The 17,196-nt window shown below is 45.6% G+C and overlaps 1 protein-coding gene across 1 annotated transcript in view; it reads left to right on the top strand.

The window, feature by feature from the left end:
- Positions 1-17,196, top strand: part of HUNK (hormonally up-regulated Neu-associated kinase) — a 127,662-nt gene that overhangs the window by 100,245 nt on the left and 10,221 nt on the right. Inside the window, exons 7-9 of the mRNA XM_007965027.3 lie at positions 1,659-1,821; positions 8,939-9,022; positions 15,536-15,583. Of these exons, the coding sequence (XP_007963218.1) occupies positions 1,659-1,821; positions 8,939-9,022; positions 15,536-15,583 (295 nt within the window). The remainder of the gene's footprint in view (positions 1-1,658; positions 1,822-8,938; positions 9,023-15,535; positions 15,584-17,196) is intronic.

Raw genomic sequence — 17,196 nt, 5'->3', positions numbered from 1 at the left:
AGGTTACATCAACCGGTGGCAGGCAATGGTCAGGAGACCGCGTTCTGCTCTCGGTGCCCCTGCCAGCCGGCCGTGTGAACTGGGCAAGTTCTCTTCCTACAGGAGAACTTGCATCGTCTCCTCTTCTTTACAATTATGGGGCTACCCTGTGGGGTTTCTCTGGGCATTATAGCTCTGAGGTTCCATCCAAAATGTCTTCAGACCCCTTGACGTGGAGGCTAGCAGCTCTCCAGCCAGATAAGCTTGCTTTCTACTTTGATTGCCCTCTTTGTATTACATTATTTATTTATTTATTTTATACTTTAAGCTCTAGGGTACATGTGCACAACATGCAGATTTGTTACATATGTATCCATGTGCCATGTTGGTGTGCTGCACCCATTAACTCGTCATTTACATTAGGGTATATCACCTAATGCTGTCCCTCCCCCTTTCCCCCACCCCACGACAGGCCCCGGTGTGTGATGTTCCCCACCCTGTGTCCAGGGGTTCTCACTGTTCAATTCCCACCTATGAGTGAGAAATGCGGTGTTTGGTTTTCTGTCCTTGCGACAGTTTGCTCAGAATGCCATCATGCTTTGTATCACTCTTAAGGGATGTAGAATGTTCTTTTGACACAGCCCCACTACCAACACACACTCCCTTAGAGCCCGCCCCCTGATTTCTGAGTCTCTGTAGCCATTGGATGATGGTGATGATGATGATGATGATGGATGTATCTGTTTATTTGGGAAGCAGTGAGTATCTAGACATTGAACCCGGCTGCCGGTTCTTAATTCTAGGGCTGTCACTTCCTGTCTCTGTGACCCTGGGCAAGGTACTGCATTGCTGTGGGCTTTGGTTTCGTTATCTGTAAAGTTGCGATAGTGATAGTACCTACTCATAGGACTATCAGGACGACTAAGTGAATTTACATTCTCTCTTCCCCACTGGGAGGGTGAACAAATGAATGGGTAGATGAATGAAGCCTGGTATTTCTTTGCCAATGTGTCCCAAGGAGTTTATCGTCACAGTACCCCTGTGAAGTAGCTTTAACTGTCTTCCTCTGAGAGCACCCCACTTTGCAGCTGAGCCCTGGACCCCCCATGTAAGAACTTATGAGCTCTTTCTGTTCCTCTAAACATGATCTAGCTAGTTCCTGAATACCTTCCTTTTCCACTCTGAAAACCAGAGTCAGGGTGGCCTCTGTCCATGGCAACAAATATATTTTAAGGAAAGAATGTGTGATCATAAGGAAATCTGGGGGACAGTTGGGAGATTTAAATATAATCGGGGTATTAGCTGATATTAAGTGATTATTAAAATTTTATTGGGTATGTTGATGGTATTGTGGTTCTGCAGGGGACATCTTTGGATTTTAAAGGTACATACTGAAGGGTTAAGGGGTAAAATGTCATGATGTTTGTAATTTAAAATACCTCAGCAAAAAAAAAAATGCAAGTATGGCAAAGTGATCACTGGTACATCCAGATGATGGTATACGTAAAGTGATTGTACTATTCCTCCACTTTTCTGAATACATGAACATTTTCAAAATAAAAACTCAAGTCAATGAATGAATGAGTGAATGAATGAAGCTGATTCTGCCCAGGGGGTCTGTGTGGGACTCTCTGTGAAGTGCAGGGGTGACTGGTCCTCTCTCTCTCTGCGCCTGGCAGGATTTCTCTGGAAGACCTGAGCCCTAGCGTCGTGCTGCACATGACCGAGAAGCTGGGTTACAAGAACAGCGACGTGATCAACACCGTGCTCTCCAACCGCGCCTGCCACATCCTGGCCATCTACTTCCTCTTAAACAAGAAACTGGAGCGCTATTTGTCAGGGGTAAGTGCGACCCTAGAGGCAATCGTCTCTGCTGTCTGTGGAAAAAAGAGCTCCTACACCCAAAGTGTTTCTCAGTTACTGACACTTGATCCGAGCTGCTAATTTAATCTAATGTGAGGCTGAGTTTTCTGAATGTGGGATAAAGTCATAGCTAAACCTGCTTCTCAGGGAGTGCCTTTTACCTGCAATGTTTTTCAAATACTCTCCCACCAAGTTAAGCTCTGGGCAGAATTGGGAGGAATTCAAGCCTCTTTTCCCTTCAACAGCTTCTCTGTTGCCTTTTTTTGGTGTTGTTCTGCTGCCTCTTAGCTCTTTGCGTTCCCCACGCTGTGGGCATTGGAGGGTTCTCTGGTCATAAAACTTAGGTAGCAGTGCCTCCCGGGCATTTGTCTCTAAACTATGGTACTATATATGGACTTCCCTGGCCTGACTCTGACACCTTCCCTCAGTCAGAGTGTCAGAAAGTCCAAGTGTCCGGTGTCACCTGTGAGGTACATTTGGAGTTTCCACAGCGTGGGGTGGATGGTGGGACTGTGACATCCTGTCCCCTTCATCATTTTTGCCACAAGCAGTTTCTGTGTGCCTGGATAAGGGAATGTATGTGCCTTAAATCGTCTCTCTCCAAATGGACAATGGCTTAAAAAGAATTCTGCAAATTGGATCCAAGACGATATGGAGTCTGCATACAGTAGCTCATGCTTTTACTCAGAATGGTGGGTGCTGACCAGCTCTAACAGGGAGTCAGCTGAAGAAATTCAGAATCGCCAGGAAGCCCATCTGAAATTTTACTGAGTGTTCACGGTCACAAAGGACCATCTTTACCCTGGGCCTGTTGCACCTTGACATCTGATGACGTGGAGTTGTCACTGTTAGGAAGACACTTACCATCCAGAACGTGTGCTATTTGAGGTCACGTGATAACCCAATATGTCACCAAATTTTACTAGAAAATAGGCTTAGAAACCTTTCTGAGGTTTCTGTATGAGAGCTAAAGATGAAAAATCTACCAGCAGTTGGGGAAATGATATTCTCGCTGGCATGGTGGAGATGGCCAAATTAATACCCAGAGGACAAGGTGGTCTGTGTGTGTCTTTTGGTAGCAGATCGATTTGGGAGCCATCTAGAAAACATTGCTGAACAGACGAAGATGCTCCTTGGGAGGTTGGTTAAACATTTGGATGAAGGTACAGATGTTTCTGAGCTGATTTAGCTCAGAATACTGGCCAGATTTTGCTTCCGCAGGAAATTATCCACAGAACTACATTTTTTTTTTTTTTTTTTGTGAACCACCAAAGGAAAGATCTACATGAGAAGAAATACTTTCAACAGTAAAAAGCTTTAACCATGTTTTATGGGGGAAAAAACGTGCTCTGTATGATAGGGTGGCACCTCTCTGATGGGGACAGAGTCAACGCTTTGAGTTAGATTTCACAGATGGTGTCACGGTGGCTGCCTTCCTCATAGAAGGCTGCTGGAGAAGAGATGTCAAATCCAGAAAGACAGGACTTTCAACCTATAGTATATTATTTATTTTATTTTATTATGTGTTGAGGAGAGATTAAGAAAATCTCTTGGATCACACAGCAGTTCTCTGTTCTCTCATCACAAGGAACATAAAAGACATGCTGGACTTGAAGTTGTTTCTCTCTCATTTCTCTTTTTTTAATTTTTTTTTTTCTTTTTTTTTTTGAGACAGAGTCTCACTGTGTCACCTAGGCTAGAGTGTAGTGGGACGATCTCGGCTCACTGCAACCTCTGCCTCACAGGTTCAAGTGATTCTCCTGCCTCAGCCTCCTGAGTAGCTGGGACCTCAGGCACGTGCCACCAGGCTTGGCTAATTTTTGTATTTTTAGTAGAGATGGAGTTTTGCCATACTGGCCAGGCTGGTCTCAAACTCCTGACCTCAAGTGATCCTCCTACCTCAGCCTCCCAAAGTGCTGGGATTATAGGCGTGAGCCAAAGCACCTGGCCCTCTTTTTTTTTTTTTCTTTTGAGATGAGGTCTCACTCTGTCTCCTAGGTTAGAGTACAGTGGCATGATCTCGGCTCACTGCAACCTCTGCTTCCTGGGTTCAAGCGATTCTCCCACCTCAGTGTCCTAAGTAGCTGGGACTACAGGCACACACCACCATGACCAGCTAATTTTTGTATTTTTGGTAGAGACGGGGTTTTGCCATGTTGCCCAGACTGGTCTTGAATTCCTGAGTTCAAGCAATCTGCCTACCTTGACCTCCCAAAGTGCTGGGAATACGGGTGTGAGCCACCATGCCCCGCCTCATTTCTCTTTTGTAAAAAGACCATATTCCCCAAACTTCTTTCTCATACTTTAAAATTTCTATTTATTATATATCTTATAGTGTACATGATATATTCGTACAATGTTACATGCTTATAATTTATAAATGCATATATTGTAGGTGCCTGCTTACAAGTTTTTCACACATAAGGGATCAGGGTCATACCATTTGGACAGCACCATGCTATAGAGGATAAAAGTTAAGAATTTAAATAGTCTTCAGATAAAAGGAAGAAAAGAGGGTTAATGCCCTGATTTTCTTTTTCAGGTGATGAATACTGTTCAAAACTTAGTTATTCAAATGTGTTTTCATGAAACTGACTATATCATAAAGTTCATGATTTCACTTATTAGAGAATGACATTGCTACTCTCCCAAGTAAGTTAACAGTTCCGAACACTCTTCTTTTGGTGGAACTAGTTCTTCGGGTGCTGACCAAGTGAGAGGGAGGGGTCTTCGGTTTTAAAAACCTTTCCTATGGTTACTTCCACATTTAGAGATATAAGCTTTTGTCAGTCACGTTCTTCTTAAACAATCAACATAGCTCATGTCAAGCAAGAGAGACATTTTGTCTGAAGCTTTTTTGTCTTTTAAAAACAAACAAAACAAAACAAAAAGAGTCTCACTCCATCGCCCAGGCTGGAGTGCAGTGGCACAATCATGGATCACTGGAGCCTTGACCTCCCGGGCTCAAGCGATCCTTCTATAGTCCCAGCTACTCAGGAGGCTGAAGCAGGAGGATTGCTTGAGCCTGGTAAGTCGAGGCTAATTTTATTTTTTGTAAAGATGGGGTTTCGCCATGTTGCTCAGGCTGGTCTCGAACTCCTGGGCTCAAGTAGTCCGCCCGTCTAGGCCTCCCAAAGCACTGGGATTACAGGCATGAGCCACTGCGCCTGGCCTAAAGCTCTTAGGCTGTGTCCTGATGTGCCTGGATGTATTGCCAGCTGCTGCATCTCTGCCTGTCTCCTTTGCCCAGTATCAGGGCTGGGAGTGTTGCAAAGCAGAGCGGGGCTTTGTCTTCTGAGAACATTCTCTGGAAACTCAGCTGGTGTCATTCTAACTGGAAAAGGTTTGGGGGTAGTTTTCAATTAAATTTATTTAATTGACCAAAAAAATCGTATATATTTATCCTGTGCAACATGATGCTTTGAAATATATATACGTTGTGGAATGGCTAAATCAAGCTAAATAAATATGTATAACCACACAAATTTATCATTTATTTGTGGCGAGACCATTGAAAATCTACTCTCTTAGCAATTTACAAGAATAAATACACGGTTATTAACTATAGTCACCACATTGTTCAATAGTGTCTTGAATTTTTTTCTTCCTGTTTAACTGAAATTTTGTATCTTTTGACCAATATCTCTTCTGCCCACTTCCCCCAACCCCCTTCAGCCCCTGGTAACCATCATTCTACTCTCTACTTCTATGACCTACACTGTTTAGATTCCATGTATAAGTGAGATCATGCACTATTTGTCTTTCTGTGCCTGGCTTATTTCACTTAGCATTATGCCCTCTGGGTTCATCCATATTGTCAAAAATGACAGAATTTCTGTCTTTTTTAAGGTTGACTAGTATTCCATTATATATATGTACCACACACTTTCTTTATTCATTCATCCGTTGATGACACAATAGCCATTTCTTGGCTATTGTAAATAATGCTGCATTGAACATGGGGTGGGGGTGCATATGTGTCTTCAACATATGGATTTCATTTCCTTTGGATATAGACCCAGAAGTGGAATTGCTGGATCATATGGTAGTTCAACTTTTAATTTTTTGAGGAACCATACTGGTTTATATAATGGTTGTACTAATTTACATTCCCACCAACAGTGTGCAAAGGTTCTTTCTTCTCCACATACTCTCCAACATGTGGTATCGTCCATCGTTATGATAAAAGCTATTCTTACAGGTATGAGGCAGTATCTCATTGTGGCTTTAATTTGCATTTCCCTTATGATTGGTGATATTGAGCAATACCTATTGGCCATTTCTTTTTTTTGAAAGGGAGTCTTACTCTGTCCCCAGGCTGGAGTGCAGTGGCGCGATCTCGGTTCACTGCAACCTCTAGCTCCCGGGTTCAAGCTATTCTCCTGCCTCAGTCTCCTGAGTAGCTGGGACTACAGGCGCGCGCCACCATGCCCGGCAAGTTTTTGTATTTTAAGTAGAGACAGGGTTTCACTATGTTGGCCAGGCTGGTCTTGAACTCCTGACCTTGTGGCCCACCCGCCTCGGCCTCCCAAAGTGCTGGGATTACAGGCATGAGCCACTGTGGCCCAGGCCTAAGTCTTTAACTCATTTGGAGTTGACTTTTGCAGATGGTGTGAGATGGAGTCTGATTTCATTCTCTGTGGATGTCCAGTTTTCCAACACCATTTATTTAAGAGGATCTCCTTCCCCCATTCTGTGTTCTTGGCAGCTTTGTCAAAAACTAATTGACCATAAGTGCATGGATTCATTTTTGGACTCTCTTTTCTATTCCATTGGTCTATGTGTCTCTGTTTTTATGCCAGTATCATGCTGTTTTGGTTTCTACAGCTTTGTGATGTGTTTTGAAGTCAGGTGGTGTGATGCCTCAGCTTTGATCTTATTGTTCAAAATGACTTTGGCTATTCAGGGTCTTTTGTGGTTCCATACAAATGTTAGGATTTTTTTTTTTTTCTGTTTCTGTGAAAAACATCATTGGAATTTTGATAGGGATTCCATTGAATTCATAGATTGCTTAGTATACTATGGACATTTTAATCATATTAATTCTTCCAGTCTATGCAATCTTTTCATTTACTTGTGTCTTCTTCAATTTCTTTCATCAATGTCTTATAGTTTTCAGTGTACAGATCTTTCACTTCCTTGGTTACATTTGTTCCTAAGCATTTGATTTTTTTATGGCTGTTGTAAGTGGCATTGCTTTCTTGATTTCATTTGTGAATAGTTTGTTGTTAGTGTATGAAAACACTATTGATTTTTGTGTATTGATTTTGCATTCTGCAACTTTCCTAAATTCATTTAGTAGTGCAAACAGTTTTTTGGTGGAGTCTTTAGGGTTTTCTATATATGAGATCGTGTATCTGCAAACAGGGACAATTGAACTTCCTTTCCAATTTTGATTCCTTTTATTTATTTACTTACTTATTTATTTATTTTAACAATTTCCCAAACATTTTTATTTTTATTTTTCCTTCTACTTTTAAGTTTCGGGATACATGTTTAGGATGTGCAAGTTTGTTACATAAGTAAACATGTGCCATGGTGGTTTGCTGCACAGAGCAACCTATCACCTAGGTATTAATCCCAGCATTCCTTAGCTATTCTTCCTGAGGGTGCCTTTGATTTCTTTCTCTTGCCTAAGTGCTCTGGCTAGGACATGCAGTACTATGCTGAATAGAAGCGGTGACAGTGGGCTTCTTTGTCTTATTCCTGAACAAGTTGTCTGTGGGGATTAATTCACTCTAGTTAGAAACACCTGCTTGCCTAGAGTGTGGATTCTCAGACCAGTTGTGAGTTTTATGATGTCTGTTTCACATTTAATGCTTAAATCATAGGGCATACCTAGTCTGAGAATCCATACTCTAGGCGAGTGACTGTTTTTAACTAGAGTGAATTAATCCCTACGGACAACTCAACTGCTCAGTAATTTCCGCACATGGCTAATTTAATTGTACTGTATGCACTGTCCCGGTTATTAATCTTATCAACCAATTATTTACACCCCTTGTATAATTTTGAAGCTCAATCTAATGAACTAAAAAGTAAAATATTATCTCTTAATGGCCATTTGTTCCCTTCTCTCTTGGTTTCCTCTTTTTAAAACCACGAAGCATGTATTTTAAGATAGAGAGCTTGGAAGGGCATTTATTAACTATTTGTTGGTGGATTAATTAATTAATCCGTGTTTTTATTTCACCCATTTCCAGACAGGATTGCACCTACCTCAGCTTCAGTGCAGTTGTTTGTCTTCTTCTTTGAGCTATGTTAGGAACTGTCATGGCTTTCATTTGGGTGGTGGTAGTGGGGAGCAGTGTGTGCGTGTGTGTGTGTGGTGTGTGGTGTGTGTGTGCACTGTTTTTTGTTTTTTGTTTATTTTTATTTTTATTTTCATTTTCTTGAGAGACGCAGTCTCACTCTGTCACCTAGGCTGGAGTGCAGTGGCCATGATCTTGGCTCACTGCAACCTCCACCTCCCGGGTTCAAGTGATTCTCCTGCCTCAGCCACCCGAGTCGCTGGGATTACAGGCGTGTGCCACCACATTCGGCTATTTTTGTATTTTCAGTAGAGACGGGGTTTTGCCATGTTGGCCAGGCTGGTCTCAAACTCCTGACCTTAGGTGATCCACCCACCTTGGCCTCCCAAAGTGCTGGGATTCCATGAGCCACCGCGCCCGGCTGTGTGCTGTTTTAAAATAAAGCAAAGAAGCAAGATCCATGTTCTATGTAGTGGTCCAATAAAATAAGTTATTCTTTCCAGCTCATTTTCTTGGTTTCTACGTACATGTTTTTGAGTAGTCTTACTGCACAGATAAAAGAACTGAGGCCCTGCAAGGGGCAGCGTTCTACTCAGGGCCACCTGGCCCTTTGCTGGCAGTGATAGTAACACAAGTAGGTGACCCGACTCTGCGCCCAGGGCTCACCCCACGCTGCATCCTGCATGTAGGCCATCCTGGGGTGAGAGTTTATGTTGCAATTTACTGGCCTGCCAAACATTTCCAGCATTCTCTCAGCCAAGCGCTGGTTTAAAAATTAATGACTGCTTAATGGACATTTCTATTTCTGAGAGTTGAGCTGTGCTTTTTCTTTTCTCCTCTGGTAGAAATCTGACATCCAGGACAGCCTCTGCTACAAGACCCGACTCTACCAGATAGAAAAGTACAGGGCCCCCAAGGAGTCCTATGAGGTGAGTAATCCCTGAAGCCAACCTCAGGGTCTCTTAGGAAGGGTGGATTTCCATTTGCAGTAATTGGAAAAGAAACCAATTACTGTGGGACACTGAAGTAGCAAAAGACACATACTTACACTCATAACGGAGCCCTGGAGAAATGGTTTACAGCGGAACCAACTTCGCGGTGTCTAAACCATGGTTCTCAGCTCTGGCTGCATGTTAAAGTCGCAGGGAGCGTTTGAACATCTGGATGCCCAGGCTGCTCCTCAGACCCGTTCCATCCAATCTTGGGAGTTGAGACTCAGGTATCAGGAGTTTTTAAAGCTCCCTGGATGTTCCAGTAAGCAGCCAAAGTTGAAAACCACTGTCAGGATCTCCCAAAATGAAAATGAGATGTTTCAGTGTTTCACTCACATGTGAGTGAAACTAGCAAAAATTGATCTCATAGAAGTACAGAGTAAAACTGTGGTAATTGGAGGCTTGGAACGGCAGGGGGAAGGGAGGGTAGAGAGAGGTTGCTTAACGAACATGAAATTACAGCTAGACAGAAGGAATAAGTTCTGGTGTTCTGTGGCACTGTAGGGTGACTATAGTTAACAGTAACTTATTATATATATTCAAAAAGCTAAAAGAGGATTTTGAATGTTCCTAACACAAAGAAATGATAAATATTTGAGGTAATAAATATGCCGATCACCCTGATTTGATCATTACATATTGAATACATGGATGGAAATATCACTCTGTCCCATAAAAAAGATGTATAATGATTATGCATCAACTAAAAATAAAAGGAAAAAAATGCAAATGCTAGAAAAAAATGAGATGCTTAAAAATAGAGCTGAGTGTAACACGTGGCATCAGAAGAAAGTGAGATGAGGACCAGGAAAGTTTGGGATCACGCAGGCTTTCCTGGCCAGCTGTCCCTGGTGACCTGATGTAACCTGGGACGTACCTAGAGAAAAAGACCACGGCTCTTTGATTTCAGAATAAAAACCAGACTCCTGTGGCAAATTGTCTCAAATCTGGATCCCACATCCATGTTTATTGGGAGACTGTGCCTGTGAATTCCAGATCCAGGGAGGGGGCCAGGGGTGGGGTGTGGCCTCAGGGCCCCTCATTCACTTTTTGCCAAGGGATCTCTTCTTTCTCTCAGTGATTTTCCTGGGAACCTCTTCCCCTTCCCCTCTGGAGCCTCTTTATGTCCCCTGAGTGTCCTTGCCACGGGAACCTCTCTCCTGGGACACCCAGGTCTATTAGTCTGTTCTCACGCTGCTAATAAAGACATATCTGAGACTGGGTAATTTATAAAGGAGAGAGGTTTGACTCACAGTTCCACATGGCTGGGGAGGCCTCACAATCGTGGTGGAAGGTGAATGAGGAGCAAAGTCATGTTTTACATGGCGGCAGGCAAGAAAGCATGTGCAGGGGAGCTCCCCTTTATAAAACCATCAGATCTTGTGAGACTTATTCACTACCATGAGAACAGTATGGGAGAAACCGCCACCGTGATTCAGTGGTCTCCACCTGGCCCGCCCTTGACACATGGGGATTTTTACAATTCAAGGGGAGATTTGGGTGGGGACAAATCATATCACCCACCCAGAAGTTCCTTCATTTGAGAAGGGATCAAAAAGGGATCCCTTTGTCTATGCCCCAGTGAGGCCACTGGGCCTGGCCTCTCCTCTCTTTCCTTTTCCGACGTAAAGTTTTCATCCTGATCCCTTGAGCGGTGCACATCGCTCTGAAAGGATTCTTCTCCGGGCTTGTCTTGCACGCAGGACTGCAGTGGAGCATGGTGGTTACTGGGGCCCACACTGGGCTCCTGGGCAGCCAGTGAAGCAGGTGTCCAGGGACACTGATGACAGGGAGTGCCCAGCTGCAGGGCCCTGTGTGTGAATGTGATGGGAGCTCAGGAGAGGGAACTACCCCAGCATCGAGGTGGGCAATGGCACGGGTCTCCTTTTCAGACAGACCCTGGAGCAGAAGGAGAGGAGAAACTGGCAAAGACGAGGGCTGGGGGGTGGTCGGGCAGGGGGTGGGGCAGTCAGAAGGCAGTGATGCCAGCAGGGGACCGGGGGGGCCATGGGAACAGAGGGAAGGTCACACATGAAATGGTCAGCATTGTCTACTGGGCAGCTAGTTGTCCTGAGCATGTTAGAAAGAACAGCTTCATGAAGTGCCAAAGGCAGCAGAGAGGTTGCGTGGATTTAGGGGTGGGGAGGGGGAAGTGAAGTCCGTGAGCATGTACCTGTCTGTCAGTGACGCTGCAGTGAAGGGAGAGAACGTGTCCTTGATAGAAGGATGCTTGGGGCAGGGGAGGAATGGTGGGCCTTGGCCTTGACCCCAGGCTGGATGCCCCTTCCTCAAGACAGGCTGTGGGGCCCGGGGAAGATGAGGATGGAGACAAGCACTTTGGAAGGTGGGCTGTGGCTGCAGGAGCTAAGCCACAAGCCCAGGTGTGGCTTTCAGGCTTAAAGCCGGAGAGTCAGGTGGTGGGGACCCAGATGCCCCCGAACTCTAGACCCCTCTGGCCAGTTGATTACTAAATGTTAACCCTCTCTTGCATGAACGAAGGGGTCTTGAATCTAGCACGCTCTGAACCAGACTCTCCCCCCGCCCTCTCCGCCCCCCAGCACAGTAGCAGCCCCATCCTCCATCAGTGCAGGGAAGAGACCCGAGTCCTTGACTCTGACTCTCCCCTGACCCCTAGAGCCACCCCATCACCAAGTTCTGCCAATTTGACTGCTAAACCCCTCCAGCCCCTGCACTCTGTCCATCTGCGTCCCCACACCTGTTCCCAGCCATATCACCTCTGTCCTAGACTTCTGCTATGCCCTCCTAACTGACCCTCTTGCTTCCGGGATGGTGGCCTGCCACTCTCTCCTGCCTGGCCGTCAGAGCGAGCTTTCCACCCTCACACCTCATCATGTCACTTTCCTGCTTGAGACCTTCGGAGGCTTCCTTCACTTGCCGGGCAGACTCTGTGCGTGGTCGCCCTGTGTGGTTCAGCCCCAGCTTGCTTCCCCTACCTTGTCTCCCAGCCCCATGGCCCACACACACAGCGCTGCGTCCCGCCCTGTGCTCAGTCCACAGCCTTAGGGCTTGCTGTGCGCTCTCTGCCTGCCAGGGCTGTGCACATGCCGTTCCCTCTTTCAGAATGTTTTCCCTGCTCCTCTTTGCTAAACCTAAGTGTTTTCAGATCCCAAAGCAAGATCACCTCCCCATGGGCCCCTGCTATTCCCTGACCTCCGCCATCTAGTCTTATGCTATCTATCCTATCTGCCTATCAGTTCTACATCCTGGGGCCTGTCCCGTTTGCAGCTATTTATTTGTTCTGGGGCTGTTTGATTAACATCTCTCCCTCTGGGCTGTGAGTTCCAGAAGAGTGGGCTCTGAGTCCCTTTTGCTCCTCACAGTATTCTCAGAGGCCACACGATGCCTGGCATGTCGTAGGTGCTCAATAAATATTTGCTCAATAAACAAATGAAAAGATCAAGTGAGCCCTGATCAGAGTGTCAGAAAATGGATAGAACTGGGACAAGCAACTGGAATAGGGAGGGCATTCCAGGTAGGACACCTGGCTGGATTAAAGGCAGGGGGATACCTGCAGCCTCGCACACACATGATGTTATCATCACCAAACGGCCATGCCTTACATCAGGGAGGGACCGCTTATGGTCACCTGCACTGAGGATGGTCACCTCAGCCAGAGTCCGGGGGATGCAGAATTCACTGTTAGACTTCCTCCCTCGTGCTTTGCATGTCACTCATGAGGACCTCAAATAACCGTGCAAACTTAGGTGCATGGGGCGTGTGCCCTAGGTGGCCCGTAAGTCACCTTGCCGACGCCCTGGTCCACACTGACCTCACATCCACCCCACTGCGAGTGTGTGTCAGAACTCTAGTGGGAGAGGGGCCCTTCTTTCATTCCGATTCCTTTTCTCTATTCTCTGGCCTGAAGACACATGGTAAGCGTTTAAACATTTGTTGAAATATTTAACGGTTAGGATTTAAATAGGAACACTAATGGGCAAACAGCATTAAATTTTCTATGATCCATTTGTTTCCTCTAAACTGCAGCGATACTTCTCTAATTAAATGACAGCTATTACCAGATGATCCAACTTGTCTCCGGCGGAACCTAGAAAGTGGAGTGAGGCTAGTTCGGGAAAGGGAAGGGCCGAGGCCTCCCAGGGAAAGTCCACTGGGAGCCGGAGGGCCTTCCAGTCGTCCTCAGCACCACGTGGCAGGGGTGGAGCTGGATGGGGAGAGGGAGTGGTGGAGAGGTTTCAGACTGTGAGCAAACTGGGGTGTGGCCCAGGGCCCATGTCCCCTAGGGCTGTCATCAAGCCGTGTCCAGGCACTAAGTGCAAGCAGTGGCCTCTTTGTTCCTTTTGATTCCAGTTCGTTTTCTCCTAGGAGACAAAGGAGCTGAATTAAGTTGCAACAACTTCCCTCTTGGGGTTACTGTGCAGTGATTTTACAACTTTACCATTTTCTCTACCTCTTTTTCCTGTCAAAGGTAGAGACTGTATCTATAAAAGTGGGGTGCATTTCTCATCTGAGGACACCTATCGTGTGTGCCCAACAGACTCCTTTTTCTAAAAAAGAGAACCCCCCGGGACTTTGGGGGTCGAGGTGGGGAGGTTATCATTTTTAAATTGGCTTATTAAAGCCATAGAGAGCCCAGGGCCAGTTTTGTTAAAGTCTTTTGAAAAACAGTGTTCATTGATAAGAAAATGTCAAATCCAGCTAGGAGGTCTCCTCTACAATGACAAAGTAATGTTGGAGTTTTGGAAGAAAACTGATGGAGAGGGTGGTGGGGGGCTGGATTCGTCTGCTTGGCTGCCCTAACAAGCACCACAAAATGGGTAGAAATTTACCTTTTCACAGTTCTGGAGGCCATGTTCCGGGTTTACAGATGCATCACCACAATCTCTGCCTTCATCTACACGGCATTCTCCTGTGTGTGTATCTGTCCCAATTTTCCCGTTCTTTTCTCTCCTCCCTCCCTCATTTTTCTCTCTTCTTTCTTTTCCCCCCTTCCTTCCTTCCTTCCTTATTTCCTTCCTTCCTTCCTTCCTTCCTTCCTTCCTTCCTTCCTTCCTTTTTCTTTATTTCTTTCTTCTTTCTCTCTTTTTCTTTCTTTCTTCCTCTCTTCTTTCTTCCTTTTTTCCTTCCTGCCCTCCCTCCTTTCTCTCTCTCTCTCTCTCTTTTTCTCCCTTCTCCTTCCCCTCCCTCCCCTCCCCTCCTTCCTTTTTCTTTGTTTCCAGGCCAAGCTGGAGTGCAGTGACACAATCATATTTCTTTTCAGCCTTGGCCTCCCCAGCTCAGGTGATCCTCCCACCTCAGCCTCCCTAGTAGCTGGGACTATAGGCATGCACCATTAGGCCTGGCTAATTTTTTGTAGAGAAGGGGTTTCACCTTGTTGCCTGGCTGGTCTTGAACTTCTGAGCTTAAGGTATCTGCTCACCTCAGACTCCCAAGGGGCTGAGATTACAGATGTGAGTCACCACGCCCAGCCCAAATTTCCACATTTTTAAAGGACACCAGTCATACTGCATTAGGGCTCACCGTAACAGCCTCATTTAAACTTGATTACCTCTGTAAAGACTCTCTCCCCAAATAAGGTCAAACTCTGAGGTCCTGGGGTTAGACTTTAACCTATGAATTTTGGGAGAATATAATTCAACCCACACAGGGATGAAACATTTAAAGGCAAATATTAAAATGTTCACTTCGTGTCTTACTTCAAAATCTATACTACTTTTAAAAATATAGTTCAGAATCAGATTCAGCGATCTGTGCTGTTAGAAATCAGAAATGTAGTTACTTGGCTGGGCTCAGTGGCTCACACCTGTAATCCCAGCACTTTGGGAGGCCAAGACAGGTGGATCACTTGAGGTCAGGAGTTCAAGGCCAGCCTGGCCAACATGGTGAAACCCTGTCTGTACTAAAAATGCAAAAATTAGCGGGGTGTGGTGGTGCACACTGTAATCCCATCTACTCGGGAGGCTGAGGCAGGAGAATTGCTTGAACCTGGGAGGTGGAGTTTGCAGTGAGCCAAGGTCATGCTACTGCACTCTAGCCTGGGCGACAGAGCGAGACTCAGTCTCAAAAAAAAAGAAGTGCGGTTACTTTTGGGGGACAGAATGCCTGGGAGAGGACATGGGGATGGCAGGGAGGACCTTCCAGATACTGGCTGTGTGTTCTGTTTCTTGATCTGAGTGACATTTCTGTGGCTGTCTTTGCTGTTTGAGAAAACATTGAGCTGCTGACTTATCATTAGAGCACTCCTCCATACAGCGTCTTAGATTTTAATGAAAAGTTTACCTAGGAAATCTATTCAGCACACAAATTAGGACATCTGCTGCCTACTTCCATGGCGATTTCAGGATTTGCTTTCTGTCTATGAAAACGGAAACGAATAATTCTCAGCCAGAGCTGCAGGGCCATGAGGGGAGCATTTAGGGAATAAATAGCAAGTGCAGATTCTCGAATGTTGAAGGATGTTCCTTTTCACAGGCCTCTCTGGACACCTGGACAAGGGATCTTGAATTCCATGCTGTGCAGGTAAGAACTTGGGGGATTATTATGTATTAGTCAGGGTTCTCCAGAGAAACAGAACCAGCAGAGCATGGAGAGGGAGAGACTGAGACCGAGATTTACTTTAAGGAGCTGGATCACACAATTGTGGGGATTGGCAAGTCTGAAATCTGCAGGGCAGACCAGCAGGTTGGATGAGTTGATGTTGCAGCTTCAAGTTCGAAGGCCATCTAGAGGCAGAATTTCTTTTGCCAGAAGACCTCATTCTTTTTTTCTTGAGGCCATCGACTGATCAGATGAGACCCACCCACATCATGGAGGATAATCGACTTAAAGTCTAATTTAAATGTTAACCACTTTATTTATTTATTTTTTATTATTATTATTATTATTATTATTATTATTATTATTATTCTGGGTCTCTCTCTGTCGCCCAGGCTGGAGTGCAGTGGTGTGATCTCGGCTCACTGCAACCTCCGCCTGCCGGGTTCAAGCAATTCTCCTGCCTCAGCCTCCCGAGTAGCTGGGATTACAGGTGCCCACTATCACGCCTGGCTAGCTTTTGTATTTTTAGTAGAGATGGGGTTTCATCATGTTGGCCAGGCTGTTCTTGAACTCTTGACCTCAAGTGATCCATCCGCCTCAGCCTCCCAAAGTGCTGGGATTATAGGGTGAGCCACTGCTCCTGGTCTGTGAATCACGTCTTTAAAAACACCTTCACAGAACAACATAGACTGGTGTTTGGCCAAACAACTGGGTACCATGGCCTAGCCAAGTTAACATATGAAATTAACCATCACATATGATCCTAAGGGTTGGTCAGTCTCTGCCCAGGGCAGCAGGCTCTGCCAGCCCCATCCTTATCCAGAATTAAAACATGCCGAATCCTGTTGTGAGTTTATCAGTATCCCTTTAGGCCACATTGGTTCTGGCTATGTGGAATTGACTGTTTTTTATTGTCTTATTACAACTCTACACCTGGCTGTGCATTTCTGTTTCCACCTGTGTGAGAAATGGGATTTGCAGCTATCTAGAGCTTCCTGGCTCAGTGGCCTAATTTATGAACGAAACCTTTTTTTTTTTTTTTTTTTTTTTGAGATGGAGTCTCGCTGTGTCGCCCAGGCTGGAGTGCAGTGATGGGATCTTGGCTCACTGTAACCTCTGCCTTCCGAGCTCAAGTGATTCTCCTGCCTCAACCTATTGAGTAGCTGGGACTACAGATGCTTGCCACCACGCCCAGCTAATTTTTGTATTTTAAGTAGAGATGGGGTTTCACCATCTTGGCCAGGCTGGTCTCAAAATCCTGACCTCAAGTGATCTGCCTGCCTCGGCCTCTCGAAGTGCTGGGATGACAAGCATGAGCCACCGCGCCCACCTCGAAGCCCTCTTTTTTATCAACTCACTTGTAGGTTTTTCTGCAGCAAAATCAGATTTCCCCTTATGTGATGGGCAGCAAGGAACCAAAACCAACCAGCCAATGACATCTGGGCCCCGGGCCATCCCAGGGGTAGCGGTCAGCACTGGGTTCTGACACACCAAACAGCCTGGTGAGGCTTACTAATCATCAGAGGGAAGGAAAGCTCCAGAAAAGCCCACGTCCAGCTGGACTTGATAAGAGTTACTCAAAGAAAACTCGTCTC

Source organism: Chlorocebus sabaeus, chromosome 2 (genome assembly GCF_047675955.1).
Source record: "Chlorocebus sabaeus isolate Y175 chromosome 2, mChlSab1.0.hap1, whole genome shotgun sequence".
Classification (NCBI taxonomy): domain Eukaryota; kingdom Metazoa; phylum Chordata; class Mammalia; order Primates; family Cercopithecidae; genus Chlorocebus; species Chlorocebus sabaeus.
Note: the sequence above shows the minus strand (reverse complement) of the source record. Positions and strands in the feature narration are given on the sequence as shown.